The sequence below is a fragment of the Apteryx rowi genome, unplaced genomic scaffold (genome assembly GCF_003343035.1).
Source record: "Apteryx rowi isolate R43461 unplaced genomic scaffold, aptRow1 scaffold_120, whole genome shotgun sequence".
NCBI lineage: Eukaryota > Metazoa > Chordata > Aves > Apterygiformes > Apterygidae > Apteryx > Apteryx rowi.
The window spans coordinates 1,188,899-1,211,712 of record NW_020447420.1 but is presented as its reverse complement, the minus strand read 5'-3'; the positions used below and the strand labels follow the sequence as shown (position 1 = coordinate 1,211,712).

At 36.0% G+C, this 22,814-nt stretch overlaps 1 protein-coding gene across 7 annotated transcripts in view; it reads left to right on the top strand.

The window, feature by feature from the left end:
- Positions 1-22,814, top strand: part of MAPKAP1 (mitogen-activated protein kinase associated protein 1) — a 115,066-nt gene that overhangs the window by 7,658 nt on the left and 84,594 nt on the right. For all 7 annotated transcript variants that reach the window (XR_003257641.1, XM_026090592.1, XM_026090582.1 and 4 more), the window contains 3 exons: positions 3,946-4,267; positions 9,372-9,461; positions 15,004-15,152. Coding sequence is in view for 6 of the 7 variants with exons in the window: in XM_026090592.1 (XP_025946377.1) it covers positions 4,012-4,267; positions 9,372-9,461; positions 15,004-15,152 (495 nt within the window). In the remaining variant the exon portion in view is untranslated. The remainder of the gene's footprint in view (positions 1-3,945; positions 4,268-9,371; positions 9,462-15,003; positions 15,153-22,814) is intronic.

The following is a 22,814-nucleotide window of genomic DNA, read 5'->3' as shown; positions in this document are numbered from 1 at the left end:
ATTTTTCGTGTTTGCATAGAATATGTTTGAAATTTGTCTGTAAAGTATTTTATTTAATAGTAGTACGATATTTAGCGTAGTGCAAGTATTAAAAGAACGTTTATTTTTTGTTTATAACTGAAGAATCTGTAAGCTGCTGCTGCAGTGAAAGTCAAGTTAAATTCAGCCACTACAGATGGATGTGATAATCTAAGTGTGGGTATAAGGAACTCAGATGTGGTATGCTGACAAACCCAAGTAGATCTGGAAACTGATCTTGCATCTGTAATTTCACTGAAATTGATGACATAAAGGTGTAAAAGTATTCATGTAAAATTTTGCAAAATTGAACTTTGATTCTTAATTTCATTGTCACTGTGCTTCAGACAAGATCTGTGTCATCTCATTGTGCTTCGCCTTTATCAAAAGGAGGAACCATTTGGAATTGTGTAGGTAGTACTAAAATCTGGCATAAAAATCTGGACTGAGTTTTTGTTTCTGATTTTTTTTGGGGGGGGTGTTGACTTTATAGAATTTCCAGTTAATGTTAATTTATTGAGAAATTAGTTTTAATGTGGCCTTCTGAAAATTCTGAAGAGGAGGAAGAAAATATATGTTTGTGTTAAACTTCAGAGTTTGACATAGAAATTAAATAATTTCTGGTATTTTTTCATTATTCATTTTATGGGAAAAGTGATTGCATGTGTAACATTGTAAAGAAGCTTTGGCAATTTAGCACGCTGACTGTTAATATGATGAAGTCGGGGTACAGAGTATAAAGGTAAAAATCTCGCATCTGCTGTTACATGTTGTTAACTCCCATAGCAGACATTAAATCATTTCAAGTACAATAATAGTGTGGGAGGTAAATTAACTAACCATTAACAATCTTATAAATACACAATTAACATGCCAACATTTATATGACACATTGATGGGCCAGCAGTAATTTTTGATTGGGAGTTTGCAGACCTTTTAGAAGCCTGAGGCTGTTGCTTATTTAACCAAGTTCTCACTGCTTGCAGGTGAGCATGGCCTTTTTCGAATAATAAGTGAGGTGTAAATATGTTTAAAGAGCATTCTCAGAGCGCAGGCTAAAAGCGATTTGATTTTTAAATATCCATGTATGGTACTTAGTTGTTTATTTTTGAATTCGGGCAATGCTAGTCAGACTGTTAGAGCTTAAAGACCCTTAACAGGTAAATTACAATAAGAAGTTTGCCTTATGGTGGGAGTTTTGCCTTATGGTCTCTCAAATTGAGAACAGCGAGAAGGGCTTAAGGGAGAGTAGGCCTACTTTCTGTAATGAAAATAACTGGAAAATGAAAACTAGAACTTGGAGTCGTAGACTCATTGATGTTGGAGGGGACCTTTTGGAGATCTAGTCCAAGCTCTCTGCTCAAAGTGGGGTCAACTAGAGCAGGTTGCTCAGGGCCTTGTAAAATTGGGTTTTGAATCTCTCCAACAATATTGATGAAATGTATTTAGGTAGTAGCATAACTTATTAAAATGTGTCGTAGGAATAGCATATTAATAACAAGCAGCATGACAGTTTTCTTTCTCTACCATTCTTCTATTCCTTCTTGCTGCTCTGTCCTTTTATATTAATATAATATTCTTGAATTTGTCTAGTATTTAAAAAAAACAAAAAGGACACAAGCTCTCATAAAAGAAATAGTTGTGGCAATATTTGTGGCAAAGGGAGGAAGAAAGCCTAAAATGATGGAGGATGTAAACCTCTTTTTATTGAATGTTCTAATTATTGGATGCTGATGCTTGGCGGTGGGAGGAGACTCGTGGGGATGGTGAATTTGCAGCTTAGGATGAGTATGAGGCTTTCAATAAAGCCACGCGCTGTCAGAATTTTGCTTTTGTCATGATTAGATGAGTGTCCAAATAAAGTATTACTTTTGCTTTCAACTATTTAAATGCAGAAGCTGCTTAGTGAGGCTCTGTATATTAATATGCCTTTTCCCTCAGAATTGTACTGGGAAATGATGAATGTGTTTGCTGTTCCTAGAACAAGCTTGTCTGATGCTTTCTTTCACTTTGTTCTCTTAAAATCTGCCAGGAAAAGCCCAACCGCCTTTACCAGATTTTCATGGGAAAGTGCTTTGTGGGATTTAAAATCATTCTTTTTCCTTTGGTATTTTCTTTTTGCTATGGGAGTTTTGCAGACAGGAATGATAGGAAGGGTTTTTTGGGTTTTTTTTGCCTGTGTTCAAAATAGTAAATTAATGCATTTAGTTCTATAGCTGGTGTGTGTGTGTGTGTGTGTGTATATATATAAAAAAAAAATTTTCTCAGATATGGAGATGATTAGAAAAGCAGTGGGGATTTGGAACTTCTGGAGTCTATTTCTAGTCTTGTATCTGTCTCTGATCTTAGATTTAAAAAACCCACCAACCTCCCTCTTCTTCAGGCTGAGGTTTCGCAGTCGCTTAGAGCCGCCTGTGCGGGCCGCTGGTGCAGGGGGTGCCCAGCTGTCCTCCCCATCTTTTGATATTCCTGCTGCCTGTGTTAAGCTGGTGCTAGCGCTCTTGCAGCTGTTCGCTTTAGGGGGCTGATCTGGCTGGAAACTAGTAATTTTTTCCTTGTCAGGGTAGTTTTCAGCAGGTTGTGTTTCTGATCTGACTCGCCTCACGGCTACGCAGGTGCTGATGCCAGCCTTGGTGGAAGCACGTAAGCAGAGCCGGGCAGCAGCACGGAGCTGCCCCTTTCAGAGGCAGCCCACGCTTAAGTTAGATTACAGTATCTATAAATCCATAGTTAGAGTAAAATGGGGTAACAGCTTGAGTGTGTTGTGGTTTTTTTTTTTTTTCTCTCTCTCTCTCTCTTTTTTACCTATTACTTTGTTTCGTAAGACCACTTGCATTCTCTGAATGAAATATGTTAGATAAGTGGCAATTACTGTTGTTAAAGTACGTGAGAATTCAGGCACGTGGTATGTGATCATGGAGCTCCTTCTGTATTGCAACTGCTGTCCGCTATGAAGCTCCACGCAGCAGCAGCAGATGTTCCATATTCTGCCGTGAGATGCTAATCTCTTCATGTTTGAAATTTATCCTGGAAATATAAAACCTAAATTTCAGTTGGTTGTTTGCATATTTGGGAGTAAACAAAGTTTTCTCTATATACACCTTTTTATTCACTTTTAATTAAGTAGAGGAAGAGTTTAGGAAGAGTATTGTGCTACACGGAAGTCTTTACTGGGTGCAGAGATGAGATGGTTCTTGGGGTATCGTTGTTTAAGCCTGCACTTTGACTCCCCTGCCAGCTTTTCAGCAATAATTCGTAAAGTAGTATTACATGAGGAGTTGAGTTCAAAGACTGGAGAAAGCTGAGAGCGCAGGAGGGAACGCTGAGCAAGTGTGTGAGCATCATCAGACAGACCCATGCACCGGGGAGGTCTTCAGAGACAGCATTTGGGAAAAGGGGGCTAGAATCAGATAATCAGTGGGTTCGTATGCAGAGAAAGAAGAAAAACAGAAACACACTATTATGATGGGTGTAAGGAAAATCAAAACCCTATCTGGTGCTGTAAATTTACTGTATTTAATGAACAAATGTTTCTTTTGTGTATTTTATCTCCATTTATCTGTGTGTAGTACTTCGAATATTCTGCATTATAGCAACCATTTGTTTTATTGTAACAGGGTCAGTCTGGAGATGTTTATTTTGTTCAGGTCTTTTGGAATTTGGGTTTCAAACTGTCCTTCAGAACCACTGTTCTTTAAGTGGGTCCTCAGCAGGCAGTCTAACTGCAGTAAACTGGAACAGAATTAAAATAATTCTGTGTACAAAACTGAATCAGTTAGGTTTTGTGCATCCAAAATAGAAACTTTCCTGAATCAGTATTAGTTGTTGTTGGTTTTATTTTGTGTATTTTCTTGTTTGGTTTGTTTGTTTGTTTGGGGGGATTGGTTTGTTTGTTTTGCTAAAATGCTGTGTACGTTGTATTTCTAGGTACATACGTCCATGGAACAAGATGGAGAGAAGATAGTATAGCGAAGTGGTGGGCTTGTGGACAGGATGGCTTTCCTGGACAACCCAACAATTATACTTGCTCATATTCGTCAGTCACACGTGACCAGTGACGATACAGGGATGTGTGAAATGGTCCTGATAGATCATGATGTCGACCTAGAGAAGTTTAATCCCTCGTCAACGTATGGGGACAGTTCAGAAACACAGGGAAGCAATGGTGAGACTCAGGGCTATATATATTCCCAATCAGTCGATATTACCTCAAGCTGGGACTTTGGAATTAGAAGACGATCAAACACAGGTAAATGATATTTGCAGCAAAAACAATGTTAGCCTTTTAAATGCAGTTTCTAATAATCCGGCTTGCATGGACCAATCAGAGCATGACTTGCTAAATATCTGTCATGTTTTTTCTTTTGTAACATAGACACCTTTTTTTCTTATAAAAGGACTTGTTATGATCCAGTTACTTTAGTGTGCTGTAAACTGAATTTTAATTGCTGTTTTACTTAATCATGTACAGAAGAACTTTGAGATAGTTTCATTACAAAAAAAGTTGAAATTGTATAGACATTCTTAATCAAAAATACATGATCAGTCTTTATTTGTATTGTTAATGTCTAGAAGGGTGTAATTTTTGAACACAATAGTTGTTTTCTGAGAAATATCCATCTATTGATGCATCAAATCTGTTTGTTATAAAAGGGAGGAATGAAGTTTGTTAGCTGCTGAAGTGAATGATCTGTCTTTACTTTGTCTTCTGAAGTCTTACATTTGAGGAGAAACTTGAGCTAGGATTTAAGTTATCAAATTAGGAAGTTTAAGGATGTATACCTTTTCAAAATATGCTAGTAGCTCAGTTTGTCTTCATTAGAAGAAAACGGGCCTATTTGTTGTTTCATCTTAGGGATATTGAAACTTCTACTTATACCAAAGGAATGTTATGAATAAAAATTCTGGAATATATAATATATGTGAAGAGACTGGTGAGGGACCATCAATATTGATCTTTTTTTTTTTTCTGTGTTACAGTATATATATATTTTTCAAATTATTTCTGCAGGTATTATAACACCACCTAGAGCTCAGAAAAAAAATCTGTGTTCTGCCTAACAAGTAAAATGTTATATGGCATTAAATATCTTGAGATACCTTTTACAAATAAAATGTCAAAATTATAGTAAACACAAGGCACTGATGTTTAATTAAGAGAATTATCTTTGGAAATAAGCTGAATAAATAGATTTGGAATCCTAGCATGCTGAAACTGAAATTAAAGGCACGGTAAAAAGTTTAGTGTGCCAGATTGCCTAGCACTCTTCTTGAGGGCTTATTTAATTCAGTTGATGTTATACTATATGAGGAAGGAAAAGTGAAGATTTATAGAATTGCTCTAAACAGTGATTCTGAAGGATTATTTCACCAAGTGAGTGGATTGATAAAATAAGCTACATTTAAATTACAGTTTGAAACCATTTCAGTTGCAAATTGGTGGCATATTCTAAAATAATGGTTAGGATACTCGGTCTGGTGGGAAGCTGGGTTTGTGCCTCTTCTTGTCTGGAATGTCTTTTATGTTGTGCTGTCACGTGTGCTGGTACCACCAGGCACCTAATACAATTATCGAGGCAATCAGCTTAAGATTTAAAACAAAACAAAAAAGCTAACAGAATAAGTTGATCAGCATGAACCCTGTTCAATAATACGGGAAGAAGAGTAAACTAAACTGAAAGTTAACTATTTTAAAATTAATACAAATAAGTGCTTTTTGCATTACACAGGTAGTTAAGCTAAGTCCTTGATGGAAGAAAACATAGTTCAGGAACTTAACGGGAATTTATTACTCAAATGCCTGAATTTGTTTATGCTGAATTGCAATAGGTAGGGTAAAATTTATATAAAAAGACACATTTATATGCCTCTGGCGATGAAAGTTATTTACTGTCTAAAATTAGGAACTTACATGATAAGTTGCTCTGTCACTGTTTGAAAAAAATTTTTAATCGGACTATTTAGGTTCATTTCCAGTTGTAGTGAAATCTGTTTTGAAAGAAACTACCTTATCTGAGAGAGTCCATGTTTTTCATCTGATAGAAATAACAGATGTTATATAACTTGAAAGCAAAAAGTTATTTTTGAAGTTTGCTCTAATTAACTACTTTTCAGCTCTATTAAAAAGTAGCTTTTATTTATGAAGAACAATAGCAAAAATGACCCTTAATATTGTACTGCTATTGAAAAAAATCCTGCTGTTGTAATAGCTGTCACTGAGTTTTAACAATGTAAAAAAAAATTCTAGATCAGGATTGTTTGGCACAAAAAATGATCTGCTTCTGGCTGGTGAGTATTTTAAGGGGCATTCATTGAAATTAACCTCAGGTCTTAATCTGGAAGTGAAATGGTAACAAAAAAAATTTTATGCTTGGTAAATTCTATAATTTTTAGAATATTTCTTGTTTCTCATTCGTAGAAAAAAGTGTTCATATATCTCTTTTAAGTGTTAAAACGTGCTAACTAGTGGAATTTCAATTTTTGCTCCTGAAGTGTACAACCTTAAGGGCATTTCTTTCTTACGTAATTCATAACTGCCTGAGTGGCTTTTTTTAGCAAAACCAAGAATGTTTGTTCTTTGAAAAACAACTGAAGTGGTTTTTATATTGGACAGAGAAGGTAGTGTAATTTTGTGTATCAACAGATTATAGTGGCTATTTTTTTAATATATAAGCTCTTCTTTATTCTCCTTTTTTATAACCTGCTAAATAAAATAATTTCTGCTTACGTTGTCTTTTACCATTGTTTCTGGGTGGAATATAATTTTTTATTATCTTGTGCAAAGCTGTTTCATTATGAAGTACCTTACCAGCATCGAACCTGTTGGATAAGTTGTAGAAATAATGTGTTATTGCAGAAGACTCAGCACATCACTGTAGAGACCATACAAGTATTAGTTATTAAGTGTTCCTCATGTGGGTATGCAGATTTGAAAAAGGATTTATTTGCATTCTGATATCAAAGTTGTCCCCCTGACTTAAACGGGATGCGCAGTGAGTGAGACGTGTTAGGGTATGGCACGGCATGTTTAGGTTCTGGGACGCCAGAGGTGTTGTCTGCCCAAGAGTTTTTCATCCTCTTCTGCGGAAGCTGGAAGAGTCGTAGGACGTCTCTGGCACTGCATCTCCGCACTGCCTTCCTACTGCCGTATCAAAAAAACCCCACACAAGCAAGAAGTGGAGGTGAGCCTACCTACAAGGTGTTAAGTATACGGGAAAGAAACAAATGCTCCCTCCCAATCCAAATGACTAGAAACAAAGGCTCGTCTAGTTACTAACATTTGATAAAACAAGAACCGCATGTGGGCAGCGACATTTTTGACATAACTTTAGAATGAATATCCTTGTGAGAAGGAACCTTCAATAATTCTAACTCCTAATAGGCATTGATAATTCCATCTGATTTGGGGTTGCTGTAATACAATCACACAATGAATGACAATTTGTGATCAGCTTTACATAGGAAAATTCTTCTGTATAGAAGAATTGCACTGAGTTAGTGAAGACAGTGACTGCATGTTAGTATACTTATTTTGGTGTGGGGCAGGGATGAGATTAACCCTTGCATGCATATGATGAATTTCTGTGTCTGTCCCTAAAAAAGCAACTGAAGGCAAACTTTTACCATCTTTGGGGCGTACTGACCAGCAATTCTTTTCCTACACCATTCACCTCAGTTCAGGACTGGAAGCTAAAGTATCATCTTAGGGGAGCACAATTTGTTTGAGTCAACATCACCTTTTTTAAAAAATAATGAACTAATGATAATAGTTACTGAATAGGGCAAAATCCTGCACTATCCTTATTTCTCTCTTATATTTCTTCCTTTATTTTTTACGTATGAATGTAATGTGTATTTTTATCATGGCCCATTTGGGGAAAAAATGGTTTTGGAAGGTGATTTTTGAACTACAGTCTGGACAGTAATTAGAAAAAGTTTTTTCATTGAGAATAAAATATCTGCACATAAAATATCCACAATAGTGTTTTATCCAATATTTACAGTTATAAGCGAGATGCTTTCCTCCACACACCCCCTCCCCCCCCCAAAAAAAAGGGTAAGATACATAGAGGTATTCAGGCACTGGCCTCATTTTGATGTAAATGAGAGTTACAAAATGAAGTCCCTATTTGTATCTGCCTTAAGCTACTTGCTACAGCTGTTGAACCTGAAGGTTTTTTTCATCATATATCAGTTTGGGAGTTTTTATTAAAAAGATTCACTTCTGTGTCTGTACTTCTGTTCACAGACTGAATGCAATACTAAGAATAGTAATCAGAAGGAGTAGAAAATATTTGTTAAGTTACCTTTTTTTTTTTTTAAATTGGTGAAATGGTTCAGGGAATTCAAATGGTATCTAAAAAATGTCAGAATAATTTAGTATTTTAGAATCTCTTCTAAAAACCCATTTTAGTTAATGAATGGTCTCAATACATCAAAATTGCTAATACATCCAACAAATTGTTTCCTCGGTGATCAACATTATTAGTCCGACTTTCTGATCTAATCTGCTTTCTTATTTTGAGTGGTCGCTTTGTTGCATTGCTTATTTCTGGTGGTCGTTTTCTTGGACAGCTTCTACCAGGGTAGTTAGTTGACAGTCTCCTGAGAGAGGTCTGTTAAGCAAAAGAGAATTTAAGGTATCATCTGGGACCTTGGTCTGCAAGTTGTTTGATATTTTAGCTATTTGAGGCATTTTCTTCAGACTGTATTTTGAAGATGGAGTCAAAATATACATAAAGAAATATTATATTCATTTTAATATTTGACTAATGTTGTGAAGATACAAATCATTTATTTTACTACCTATAAACTGTTTCAGCACCCTGAAGAAAAAGCTATGCTAATTTATATAGCTTTGACATTTTATAATTTTCATGATTTTTAGATAAAGGATTTTATATTTAAAACTTTAATAGTCTAGTCTGAGTTCATTTATCTTTAATTTTTGAAATGGGTAGAGTAATTCATAACAGTAATTTTATTCCTGTAATGTAATATTCACTTCAGTTCATTTGTGCATTAAAATTCCTTTAAGACCGTTATTAATGATTTATATAATGAAATGTCATATTAATCACAGAAGTTTTCACATTTTATTATTCTCTTCCATGTTAATACTATCTTTATGATCTCTATTAATGTTTTATATCCTCTAATTTCAATTATAAATCAAGAACATTTTCATGTTTTTGTTGGTATTTGCTTTTCAGGGGTGCCACCTTTAAAATTTTATGACTTTTTTCCCTACATATGCAGTATAAAACATCTTTATTCATATAAAGGTAGTTAATTATGTCTGTTTATAGTAAACTTTCATTGACAAACTTATAGTTATAATATTTCTTTTCAAGCTCAGAGACTAGAACGTCTGCGGAAAGAGAGACAAAATCAAATAAAATGCAAAAATGTTCAGTGGAAAGACAGAAATACTTCTTACTCAGGTAAAATGAAAAGATCTTCTATTTTCCTACTGTTTATTTCTGCTTTTGATATTAAATTTTATAACATTTTCCGTTTGTAATTCTCACTTAAACTTTCAAAGCATATAGGAAATACTAATTATTATATTTGCCTTCCATTCCCCAGTTGTGTGGTTCCTGTAGTTTGTTCTTTTATTGGGGTGGCGGGCTATTGCCAGAAGCCTCCCATCCATTTTCAGCTTTGACTAGGGCATTCTAACTTTTTGATAAAGGCAAAATACAGATAAAGTGTTTAAAATTAGTTTGGTCTGAACTAATTAGAACTGCTTTATTTTTTTGCAATATAAGTTATTAATACAATGTGTGTAGATTTTCTCAGCTTGTAACATCATTGTCTTTTAAGATTTGCATAATCTCAGTGAGTAAGAAATGAAGATAGTAAAGCCTTTAGTGTCATTGTGAAATATTTAAGGAACAGTCAAGTAACAGAACTTGATTGTCCCCTTTCTTATATTGGTAAGTGATTGGCAAGTGTCTACATTGAAAATGCAGGATCATTATGTCCATGTAAGTTATTGTTTTCAAGCTGCTTCCAGTGGCGTCTGGTGTACAGCCTGTGATTTTTATATTTATTTTTTAGAGGTTACATATCCAGATAAGGGGGAATTCTTAAGAAATAATGTATATGTAAGATCTACTTAAACAGAAGCTGTTGCCTTAGCTTAGCCGTATCTAGTCTTAGTATCACTAATTTCTCAGATGAATATGCTTTTTTTTTTTTTTGTATAATTAACTATTTCTGACTGGATATGCTACATAGTTTAAATTGTAATATATGGAATGAAAATTCCATCTCAATTCTGTTATTTCATAGCTTAAGCTAGTATCTGTTCCTGTTGTATATGACACACATTCAAACCTTTGTATGGTCTGTCATRCCTACTTCTTTCAAAATGTGTGTATATCTTAATGAGGTCCCTGTGTAATCTCCTTTTTGCCTAAATCCTTGTATCTTCCTGGCTGTCCTTTGCAGAACTCTCTCCAGCTCTATAATATCTTTTTTTATGAGAGTGAATAAAGCTGTTCACATGAGCAACACGGTTGCACTAATCCCCACTTCAGTGTTCAGCATATGTTTGCTACCTCTATTTATTCATTCTTAAATGTTTTTGCTTTTCTATGTCTGTAAGCACTGGTATAGGTTTTAAAGTTTAATCCACCATAACCTCCAACTCTTTGCTCAATATTTTTTAGCATTTGACCAATGATGGTAAAATTTTCTTTTTCTTCCTTATCCCTAACTATATTGTTTGTTTCTTTTTCTTTACACTGAATTACACTAGGATTCCAGTTTCCTGCCGTATCTGTGCTATTTGTTTTCTTATTCATATGGACTCCTCGGCACCATGACATTTGGTTCCTTTTATGTGCTGCCTTAAAGATGGACCTAATCTGTCAAGCAGCAATAAAGGAGGTGTCACCCCTCCCTAAGAACGTGCTGGGTTTTGGTTTGCCACTGCGGTTGCAGGCAAGTAGACCTGTCCCCTCCCTGCTGCAGAACAAATTTAAATAAAAAAATAAATAAATTATATAAAAACTCCAGGCACTCAGTAACTGTCTTTACTGGCAGTATTGATTCTCCTTCTCTGCAGTCAGTGAGATTCTTCATGTTTCTTCACTTGTTTGCATGAAGAACATAGCAGAAAGAGACCAAGGAAAAGGGGAGCTCCAAACTGTATCCCCTATCAAGTGTGTGTATGAGACTCTATCCATTCTGTTCCTTAAGTTTAGCATCATTGGAAAATATGTATGAAAACAATAATAATATAAATTGCTGTCCTCAGATGGGAGGAATTTGGCAGTCCTCTTCTGACTGTGTTTATTTGAGCTTTAGCCAAATTTAAGTTTATGGTTGAGACCACGCAGACCAAAGGGATGGTGGAAAGTTGCTGTTTGCTCTGCTGCTGAGTCTGATAACAGCATCTCCACAGCCTCCTGGTCACGGAGAGATGCCTTGCTGGAAAGAGAAACTCCTATCAGCATTCCCCTTCTCCTGGAGGTTGATACGTAGTCATAATTTGAGGCCTTTGGCAGCTGAGTATTCTCTGTCATATGCCATTTTGTATTACTATGTGCAGAAATAGAAGTATACTAACCATCATCTCTTGAATGGACAGGTATGAAGATCCAAATGCCATCTATCTGTGGGCCTCTGTTACAAATGAAAGAAAATGTTTTCAGTGCCTTGCCTTCTACAAAAATTTCCATTCTCAAGCACTAACACTTGTCATTATCTGGCTCAGTGTGTTATCTTACATTTACCTTCTTCTCTGTTGGTGTTACAGGAAGGGCTTAGCATGGGCAGCCAGACTGTGACTCTACAATTACTTTGTCATGTAAAATGTAGGCTGCCGGTTAAATAGCCTAGCTTACCCCACAACCCCTTCCAGCCCCCTGCCTTGCACCAGAGCTGGGACTGGGCATGCAGGGAGTTGAGCTGGCTCACTTTCTTTTTTTCTTTTGGTGGGCTACCTCTCAGCCAGCCCACTTTCCTCATGCTTATTTTCCGTTCTTTACATGAACACCTCTCCTGACTATCCATGTAGCGTAGGTCATTAACCTAGACTTATTCTCTTCTCAGTATTTGGGTACTTGGACAATGTTAAAAACAAAATATAAACTACAACCTAAGCTTTAATCTTAAGCTTGGATATCCCATGGGATTCCACAGAGGTTCTCCTCTTTTTCCTGTTGTCTGGGATTAGATAGAATTAATTTTAAGAGGTGTTATTCAGATGGAGATGATGCAGCGTGCTAGCCAGTGTTTGCAGTGAAGAGCTGGCAACTTCAGTTTCGTGAGAGCACTAGGATAAAGGGAAGCGAGAGGAGTAATTTTGTGTATGGTAATGAGAGAAAAATTGAAGAATATTTTCCGCTCAGCGTTTGCTTGCCCACAGTCATTAGGCAAGTTGTTCGCGTTGTCATAGGAGTGACTTTGAAATATAAAGTTGTAGTAGTGTGCAGAGTCGGGGAAAAAAAACTTCATGCATTTGGAGTTGGGTGGGGGATCAATAAATATAAAGATGTTTCAGGGGCAGTTGTTTGATTGGAAGTGTAGGGTACTGGAGGCCTGATTGCAGTTCTGCTGAGCCACCAATTCATATCACCTTTCTGTACCTCAGTTCTTTTTCAGTAAAAAGAAAGTAGCACCTGTCAGCTTCATGCAGTATAGAAATCATATGTTAGTAAAGCAGTTTGTGGGTCTTATGAACCTAATATTGATATCCATCCCCAGAGATTACTGTTCTTTTATAAAATACTAGGTTCTTTTAGGTCTGTCTGTGAAAAGGAAGCAGTAAGACAGTGTATTTACATGTTACATTTGTTCACTTCAGAGCATGTAAAAATGTAAATTAACAATATATTAAGGAAGTCTTCCAAAAATCTTGGACTTCAGCTCATGTAGAATAACTTATGGCTAACAATGCTACAAAAGATGGAAAATACATATAATGCAGACTAACGACAATGCTTCATTTTAGTTAAAAAAATTAAGGATTGTGCAGTTAAAACTCATTCAGTGTAAAAAATATAAGCTTTTTTTCCCTGAAATTTGAGAATTTAAAAATTTTTTTTTTCCTAGTTTGAAGGGAATAATCAGAGCTCTCAGAACCAGAGTATCTCAGGAGTTATTTGACAGAGATCTTGCTGGAAGGTGCTAGTTTTTCAGAAATCTCATCTTTCTTTTTCTAGCTGTTTGCCCAAATCTTTAGATGGCTTTGGGTTCCTTTTCTTAAGTGAGTTGAATTTTTTTGAAATCATGAAGTTTTGCGGAAAAGGAAAACAATTTCTAAGCCAGCTGAATTTGCAGTATTATAGAATGTACTACTATTTAAACTCTAGATTTTTAACTTGAGTGAAAGCTTTACGAAACTCAAAGAAAAACAGATGTCACACTAAGGAATGCAGAATTCCTGAGATCCTCTTTCTGCACATCCCAACAAAGGAAATAAGAAACAAATCATCTCGACATTTTCCTAGAGAGAAAACTGGAAGAAAAAATACTTGTTTTTTCACTTGAAACAATAAAATCATTACATTGAACTGCAAGGTGCAAAGTACTTTCCAAATGCCCAAGAAATACTAGTTCAGGGTAATACTCTAACATAATGATAATTGAGAATTTTTTTAAAACAGAGACAAGCTTATTGCGAAAACAGAATACCTAATGGAGTTTAAGTTGTCACACTTAAGGAAAAGAACTTAATGAAACTTTTCTGGTTAATCTAAGCCTCTCCCAAGACTGTTGAGTATCTCTTGGAAAAAGTGCCAAATACATTTACTAACTGTCTGAATTTTCAGGCAGTCTGCTGGCAAAAATAAAGTGAATTTTTGACTAGTTATAATTTGACAAGTTTTAATTTTCACAGTTTAGAAAATGAATCAACTCCCTGCAGATCAAGTCCCTAGTCAGTCTGCCTTAGAAGCTGTTTCATTTCCCTGGAGAAGCAACATGTATATCTTTGAGATGTGAGAGAATCCAAATGTATGAATACAGAACAGAGCAGAGGCACTTTAGGAGAGCTGATGTCGATTCTCAGATAGTGATTGATTGAGTTTGGGGGTAGTTCGTTCCTAGAGCAGATGTGGAGCACTCCTGTCCAGATTCAGTCACAGTTTCTTGCAGATGAGACCTGTTGGTACTAATAGGCTGAAACACCCCAGGCTCTGTCCTGATTTTGTAGTGTCCGTATAACATAAGAAGCCGTGGGTTTTTTTTTTTGTTTTAAGTGTGCCTGTACACTGCGGTTTAACCTGATGTTGTCAATTCAGCTATCCAATCTCATCATATTAAAAGAGCTTTATGACAGAGGCTTAGAGGACTTCACAGGCCCCACAAACTACTCATTAACTATTATCAACTTTGCTTTTTATAAAGCTTTCTTATTGTCCAGAATGTTTGTCTGGAATGGTGCTTTCAGGCTTGACACTTTTTTAAGAGAAGACCATATCCAGTCTAACCATGAGGAGGAAAACCCAAAGGAATCACTCTTTTGGATCAGAAGTAGTTCCTAGCCTGCTTGCTGACAGCACAGTGACTGGATAATATAGTAATGGGGTAGTGTAATGTTGTGCTGTGATATAATATAACGTATGTTAAAAGCTCAGATTGAGATGCTATTGTATGTTGAAAAAGTGACAACTCTTCTTTTGCGTAGAATTTATTCATTTATAAAAAGGTAGACAAGCAGAAAGACCAGAACTGCCTAATTTTGTATCTTGATATGATCTTGACTCGGGTGGATCTTGCAGTGATGTGTTCCGTATCTCTGTGTGTCAAAAGATGCTTCATTTTCTCAGCCTAGACAGTAGCATCATTCAGACTCACTGTTTTCATACTCTTGGGCTATTAAACAGAGTGGTGGTAGATTCTGCTAAAGCATTTGCTGTTTAATATATTTAATTTTGTTCTCTGCCTTATAATCTGTAATCTTTCTATGGTAAACAGTAGTCTCTGTACATCTCACAATGCAAATACTCTCATCTCTTTTCTGAACTGCAGCAGAGGAGCTGAGCTCATTATTTGAAAAAAAGAATTTCAGAGTAAAATCTCCATGTTCTGGGAAGCAGTCAATACTGTCTGTGCGACTTGAACAGTGTCCACTACAGCTGAATAACCCTTTCAATGAGTACTCAAAATTTGATGGCAAGGTAAGTGAAACAGATTTTTTTTTTTTTCTTATATCCAGGTGGTCCCAGACCTGAAGATGATAGGCCTTAGGCAGTTCTCATGTGCATTTACTTGTTTAGGCTTTAATTAGACTTTATAGCAGCCCATCAGTTATTTTAAAGTGGTTATCTAGAATCATGCTTCTCTTAGTCTTAAATATAGTGGTTCCAGGCTCAGTAGAAATGAGGGCATCATTAATTTTTATCCATATGCAAAAGGAAGGTGCGTGTTCCGTTTCTCATTACTAAATTATGCCTTAACATTAGCTCTGTTCTGTTCTCCAGCAGGGTGGTTGTACAGGCTATTTGCTAGACAAACACAGGAAATGAGAAATCGAATCCTAAAAAGTGCCTGTCTACCTGGTCTTCTAATGTTGGGTTTTTTTCATCCCACATCTTTGGAGGCCAGGCAAGAATATTGTAGGTTTCAAGTCTGGTGCTATCAAACTAATTGTTTCTTATATCTTCCCAAGGATGTGACAATAGTAGTGACAATAATATAAACTTATTTTAGATTTGTGAATAAAAAATTACCCTGTTCAAAGACTCCATGCTATAATGTAAAAGAGATTTAATGCCACAAGAAATATAAACTAAAGCAATCAAAATATTCTCTTTACTTATCACCCCTCACCTGATAGTTATCTAGCAGGCCATGTAGTTTAAAAATGTCATCCATTCCCACTAGGCAGAATTACTCCTGCATCAATATGCTGAATGTAGTACTGTATAAGTACTCATTTATGTAGAGGAGGTTTACTACAAACCTGGGAGGTTAAATGTATTCGACTACATTCATTTCAAGAACAACTTCTTGATATTACTCAGAATTGTCAATAATTATCTCTCCTTGTATACATTCTAGTTACTCTGTATTGTTGAGTTTTTTTTCTCATAAACCCTAGAAACTAAAGTATGAACAATGATGTGATGAATCAGTGTCATATCGTTCTGAAACAATTATAAATACAGTACAGCTCTGTTTTCTGCTGGGTTTGTTTGTGGAGTCTCCTGTGGGAGTATGAAGTTTGAGCTTCATTACCATTCTGATGGAAAAATTTCATATTCTGTTAAGTATTCTTAAAGTGGAAAGTTAGATATGTAATTCCACTAGAACATCTAAAAATATTCTAAATATTTATGAGGTGGTAGCTTTTAGACCGTGAAGTCCATGTAGCACAAGCTGCCTCTATTCTTATTTTATACTTAGCAGTATGTACGAATTAGTACTAACTCTGTTTCAGAATCTCTGGCCTTATTAATAAATGACAGCGATATTTTGATGATGACAGCACTATGATGCCCTCTTACTAAACCTATATCTTGCTGTTCTTGTGTCATGAAATTTCAGTCTGGCAAATGTTTAGATGTACTTCCAGCAGTCACACACAGAGGAAGTAATAAATATTTGCTTATTAAGAGAAATTTATTTTAATTCATTGGTGTCCAGGTTTTGTAGCTGTAGCATTTGAGCATGATTTGGGTTTCCAGTTAGAATTTTTCTTAGGTTTTGAGGAACTTCAGAGTGGTTCCTTCCCACTTTTATAATCCAAATTGCTTTTTACTGCATTAGTTCATTACAGTCAACTAAAATTCATACATCTTAATTTTCATGTTTCTAAGTCTGATGCATTTAGCAGGTGTTTGTTCCATTTGAAGGAAACTAATGTATATATTAGCTGGAGATTTTAATGAAATGTATCAGTATGTTATTCAATGACAACTTTGTGATTTGTAGGGTATGATATGAATCAACTCTAATGTGATTTAGAAATCAAAATACCTGTTCAACTAACTCAAGAAAATAATCAAACTGGCATTTTGTTAGAATATAATCAGACTATATTAGTTATAACAGTATTGTTTATATTACGGTGGTAAGTTTGTCAGTAGTGTGACTATAAAATTTATTCTCTAGACTTCTATATGTATTCCCTATTTTTAAATACCTACTCACTTATCTGAGATATAGAAGAAATGTTATACTTCAGTAGTGAGTAATTTTATGTACCTCCATTTTGTTGTATTTTTCAGACAGTAATGTGAAACGGAAATCCATGCAGCTTTTTTTTAATTACTGTTTTTAATGAAATATTGTAGGTGTTACAATATTGTAGAACTCTTGTATTTATTTTTTATTGATAAGAGGTGAGCAGTATTTTTCACACAGATACAATCCTTTTCTGGGAATAGTGCATGACTTATTTACATAATTAAGAGAGCCACACGTCTCTTGGGGAAATGGTACATAATTGGGGAGAGGCAGGGGGGGTAAGGAGGGGCTAGGGGCCTAATTAACCATGTCTTAAAAAAAAAAAAACTTAATTATGTATTTACTCAAGGGATCACAATGTCTCTGAAATCTTTACGATTATAACAAGGCTTTGGTTTATATATATTTAAGTATTGTAACACAGGTTTTCAGCTTGTTGAGTAACCGGTGTTTTGTGGCTCACTGATAAACCATCAGGAAAGCTCTTTACTCGCTGTTTCCAAGCTCTTTGTCCACGTGTGTACTCATCTTAACTGCATTCTGAATGTTTCTTGCTTATCGCTAATTCAGCTCCTTAACTGACCTGAAATGAGAGAGAGCCATTTATTCACCACAGTTTTTGATGTATTGTTTTAAGCTAATCAGTTAAAAATAAGAAAACATTGCATGCCATAATGTCAGCCAAGCCAGTTTTTTGAAAAGCTTACATCTTGCAGGTGTGTTCTGCCAGATTTAATGTCTTTTTCATAACCACTTCTCCAATTTTATGAAATAATAAAATTTTAAAGTACTCTAATTTCTTCCTGTTCTGATCAGTTCATTAATTATCAAAAAAGTAGAGAATATGGCTTGTGAAATGCAACTACAGTGGAAGCATTCTAATGAGCTCAAGAATTAAGGTGATTCTTTTCACACAAGTATGCAAGAAGGACAGACTTGCAACTTTCATGTACATTGTAAAACCGCCATTCTTAAAACAACTAGAAGACATGTACTTAATAACTAATGTTGTCTGCATCTTTAAGTTTTTCCTTAAAATAGCTATGAATAAACCTAGCCCCTGAAGCTATTTCCATGGTTTATAAGAAGGTTGTACATCTTGGCTAATAAATCTTGGAAACTCTTGCTAAGGACATTGTATCAAAAGAAGACTAGTTATTTGTAATTGCTGCAGTTGTCATTTGTATAGAAAATTATTTGAAAGCTTGAGGAATTAGTTGCCAAATTGATTTCCTTTTATCTGCCTGGCAATTATATTATCATAGGCAGAATACATTTTATAGATATGTTCAGGTTTGCTTCTGCTTACCAGATTTGAAAAATCATATTTTGATGTTTTATTGTTCCAAATTGCTGGCTGTTGGTAAGGCTGGGAAAATAAGACTGACCTTACACACCTGACCTGGCGGGTTTGAAAGTCATAGCCAGGTACCAGAAAGGAAACACAAGTGAAACAGCTGGCTTATTGCAATGGCACAATGCTGAGATTCAGAACATCCAGTTAATCTACAAGATGTGCTTGCTCCTGAAAAAGAGATTTTTAATAAGTGTTAATTCTTAGTGGTTAAGCTTTGTTGCAGAATCAAACCTTAATCCCACTGCTCCCATGCTTTTAAATTCAGAAAATGGGGCTAATATTACTTGCCTGCTTTCACTAATTGCTTGAAAAGCATGTATTATCTCTTCATTCTACAGAAATTCAAAATATTCCTTTTCAAATTGCAATTGTAACGTGCATGAGTTGCTGGAAAGCGTAGCAATGGGTTTCCTCTGAGAAACCAGCCTTAAAGGATACTGATTTAATACAGTATTAGTGTCAAAGCTATTCAACTGCATGACCATTCCCACTAGTAAGAAAAAAAGGTTATCAAGGTGGTTTTAGTTTCTGGAATAGAGGAAAATTACACTAGGATCAAATATTCAGCTTTGTAGGAAGCACATACTGAATGAGTAACTCCTCCTAGGGCCTCTATTTACAGTTCTCATTAGAATCATCGTTGAAGTCAGTCCACATCCATTTTTTTCTCCCAAGTCCCTGCTAATTTTAAGAAATTTCAATCACAAAAATGTCTTTTCAGTTTGATTTTTGAGATGCCTGTCACCAAATGGCTGTTCTTACATCCCCCAAAGAATGTTAACAAAGTGTTACCGGGCAATCAAAGGAAGAAAAGTTGCTGAAAATATTCAAAACAGTCAAAGACGACAGTTGGAAAACTGCAGTCAAAATGAAAAAAGAAGGGATTATTAAGCTCTAGAATAAGCTTGGTATACAAGGCCAAAAGGCATTTCCAGTATGCAGACAGAACACTAGTCTTCTCAGCATGCATTTGTTCCTATTTTCATAATTAGAAGTTGAAAATCAAGATTTAAGGAAATCTCCAAGGTTTTCATTGGGGCCTTGTGGGTTCACTTGACTACTGGAGATAATTTAAATAAAAATAAAATAGGTTAACATAATTTTTGGCTGGACAGATGCTAAAAATCCTATTGCAAGGAATGGTACCTCTGTACTGCATTACAGGATTTTTTGTGGCCAATTTTGGTAACTTATAACCAACAATTTCTCTTCTGGTAACTGTTTAAACAATGATGCTGTAGATAGTTTGGGGGAAGGGATAATTCATGAGTGCTAATTGCTTGGCTGTTAATTTTCATAAGTGTTGATAGAAGCAGTTCCTTAAATTAAACTTTGTTTAAAATGTATCAGGGGAAATATTCCACAATGTCGGGCCTGAAGTGAAAATTAATATGAATGCTGTGGCAATTAACACGTACTGGTTAATAGCTTTTAGCAGCATTTTGGGATGATAGTCCTTAAATACATTTTTGCATGCTGCTCTTGTTGCAGTCTTGTTCCAGTGTATGTCTGGATAATCGTGAACAAATGTTTTCTGCAATCTCCAGTGTTAAATAGCTTTACTCAAAGAAGTTAGATAAAGAACTTCTGAAAGAAGCAATGCTGCTATAATTAATATGGAGAATGTCTAAGATAATTAATCCAGGATTAAAATCTGTGTGGAAAAAATAAATTTTTCATTTAAAATGTTTTGCCCTTAAGCAGAGTGGAATGTTTCTCATCTGAATCCTAAATATATTTCCACTGTGTGCGTGTTTTTTTTTTTTTTTTTTTAGCATTTGCTTTTTCTCCCCCTTTTATTAGTTTACATACTACAAGCATTCTACTAAAATAATACCCCCCCCCAAAAAAGAATGCACCTGGTTATAATGTATGTAATAAAACTTATGTAAGGTTGTAGGTAGAGATTTATTACAGAAAGAATTCTGTAGAATTGCTTGTTTTGTGTTGTGGTGCTTGCCTGAAATACAGGGCAAGATCTACATTATAAAGATTTTTAAGTTTTGGAAAATTTGCTCAAAAAATTCTTGATGTAATGTCTTCTGGGCAATTTCTTTATGCATGTACGTGTTTATGTGTATATACATATATATGAGAACTAAAAATGAGATGGTAAAGGTAGAAATAATTTTCATCAACGTATATGTTAACATTCCTTTTATAAGACTGCAGAATCGATGTTTATATTTGAAAACCTACTGCTGTACCAACTGGATGTATCAACAGCCGTATTGACAAAGCTGTGTTTGTGTTAGGACAGTAAAACCAATTCTTATAATTGAAACTATTTTCTGCCTATGGGTAACTGCAACTACGCTACCGTCTACCTTCATACCATGTTTGTCAGAAACCAGATGTCTTCATGCTCTTGACTGACATGGTTTAGTGTGACATGGACTTATGTGACCTGGGGGGGGGGGGGGAATGCTTCTGCTGAAATGGAAGCTGTCCTTTCTTGTTTTTTTTGTTTGTTTGTGTGTTTGTTTGTTTGTTTATATTTCACACATTTTCATAACACTTTGTCTTATGAAGTTTATCTTCCTGTTCTGCATTTTTCATTTGAAGTTGCTACTCATCCTTCCCACCACACCCCTTATAAAATCATATATTCCAGATGTGTTATAGCCTAAATAGTCATGAATTGGATCATAAAATCCCCTTATTTACTTTAATCCTTCCAGTTACAAGTACTGCGTATGTCATACTTCACTGGTGCTCAGGTCCTAAACTGTATTGCACAGGGAAGGCACCCTAGTGCCTAGTAATGCCTGGGCGACCTGTTGTGGAGAAGCCTGGATAATTCTGCGGGTGAAGGTGTCGTACGGTGTGTTGGTGTATGGTTGTCCTCTCTCTCTCCTCCCCTTTCTCCCCTTCTCTGAGCAGCTGTATATACACTCTCTGTGTTGGTGAATGGTCCAGCTCATGATAATATACTTCCATTTTTTTTATTGCCTTTTTTCTTCTAGTTTCCTGTTTCCCATTTCCGGTACAGTTTTACATGCTTTTGCTTCTTCCACACTGTTTCGCTTTGCTGTGTGCCCAGCGGAGCAGCTCTGCATCGCCTCTGTTAGGAGGGGCAGGCTCTCCTCTTCCAGCTGCTTTGATTCCCCTGAGCAAAACGGGAATAGACTCTCCCCAGTAAGGTGAGCATTCAGGTGAACAGCGCTTTCCTAGCTGGGGGAGCGTTTTGGTGTGGGCACCACACCTCTTGTGTAGCGTTGCAGTCCTCGGTAATAGGCGACAGCCGCACGGCATGGAGTTTGCAACAGGAATGCCAGAGGAATGAACAGCATCAGAACAGGTTTTATAGGAATACATGCTGCCGTTTCCTGCTCAGCCCAGTTCAAAGGCTGCACTGCAGTTCCTTAGACACCTGAGATAAGTGCCAGTGACTTGCAGTTGTGTCAAGCTTTCCCTTCAGTGTCCAGGAACTCCTTGTAAAATTTCACATCCAGTTGGGAGAGCTTGAGTAATGAAATACTAGTCTGAAATACTAAGAACCTTTCAGCATTCGTGACCTGCATTGCTAATGACATAGGGTTTCATAATTCTTATGTGCAGCATCATGGGATTGGCTACATAGAGAGCTAAGTCCAAAAATGCTTTTGTTTAGCTGAAGTTTCTTAACTTAAAAATTACCGCTTTCTAAAATACATTTTCTTTCATAATGCATGTGATTAACATGAGTCGTGCTACTAGCTGAGTTGTATTTAAATAAAACACCCCTATATTAAGAATGCCTGGTTTGCTCTTTATTGTGTCAGAGCTGTAATGATTTTGATGCCTAATCAGTGCACTTAACTGTTTCCTCTGCCGTTGCCGATTCAGTAGGTTTTGTTGGGTAGAGAGAAGTCCCGCGCAGAGGGATCAATTAAATAGTGTAATGGAAGTTAGAACACAACAGCGCTTGGGTTTCCATACGTTGATTAAAATACATTAAGCTTGACTGTTACTTAATTAAAATACTTCAGAATGCGTTTTGTTATTTTGTACAGAGAAGCCATTTAAAATGAGATAAGGAAGCACCTTGTAATGACTGCTGAACACTTACTTGAGTAACTTGATGCACTGACAGAAAACTTTTATGAATTCTGCTGAGGGAACAGTCGTTTGAGGAATCCCCTTTGAGTGCATGCAGTGGAGGTTCACTTTGCGTGTAAGGGGCAATACCTGCTATAGGGAATTTTGGACACAGTGGCTCTACTACCTTGCAAAAACGCTGTAGTTGCTCTTCCAGCCTAAATTATAGCCTGGGGTAGCAGATAAGAGGGCTGAATGTGTGTTCCACTGTCAT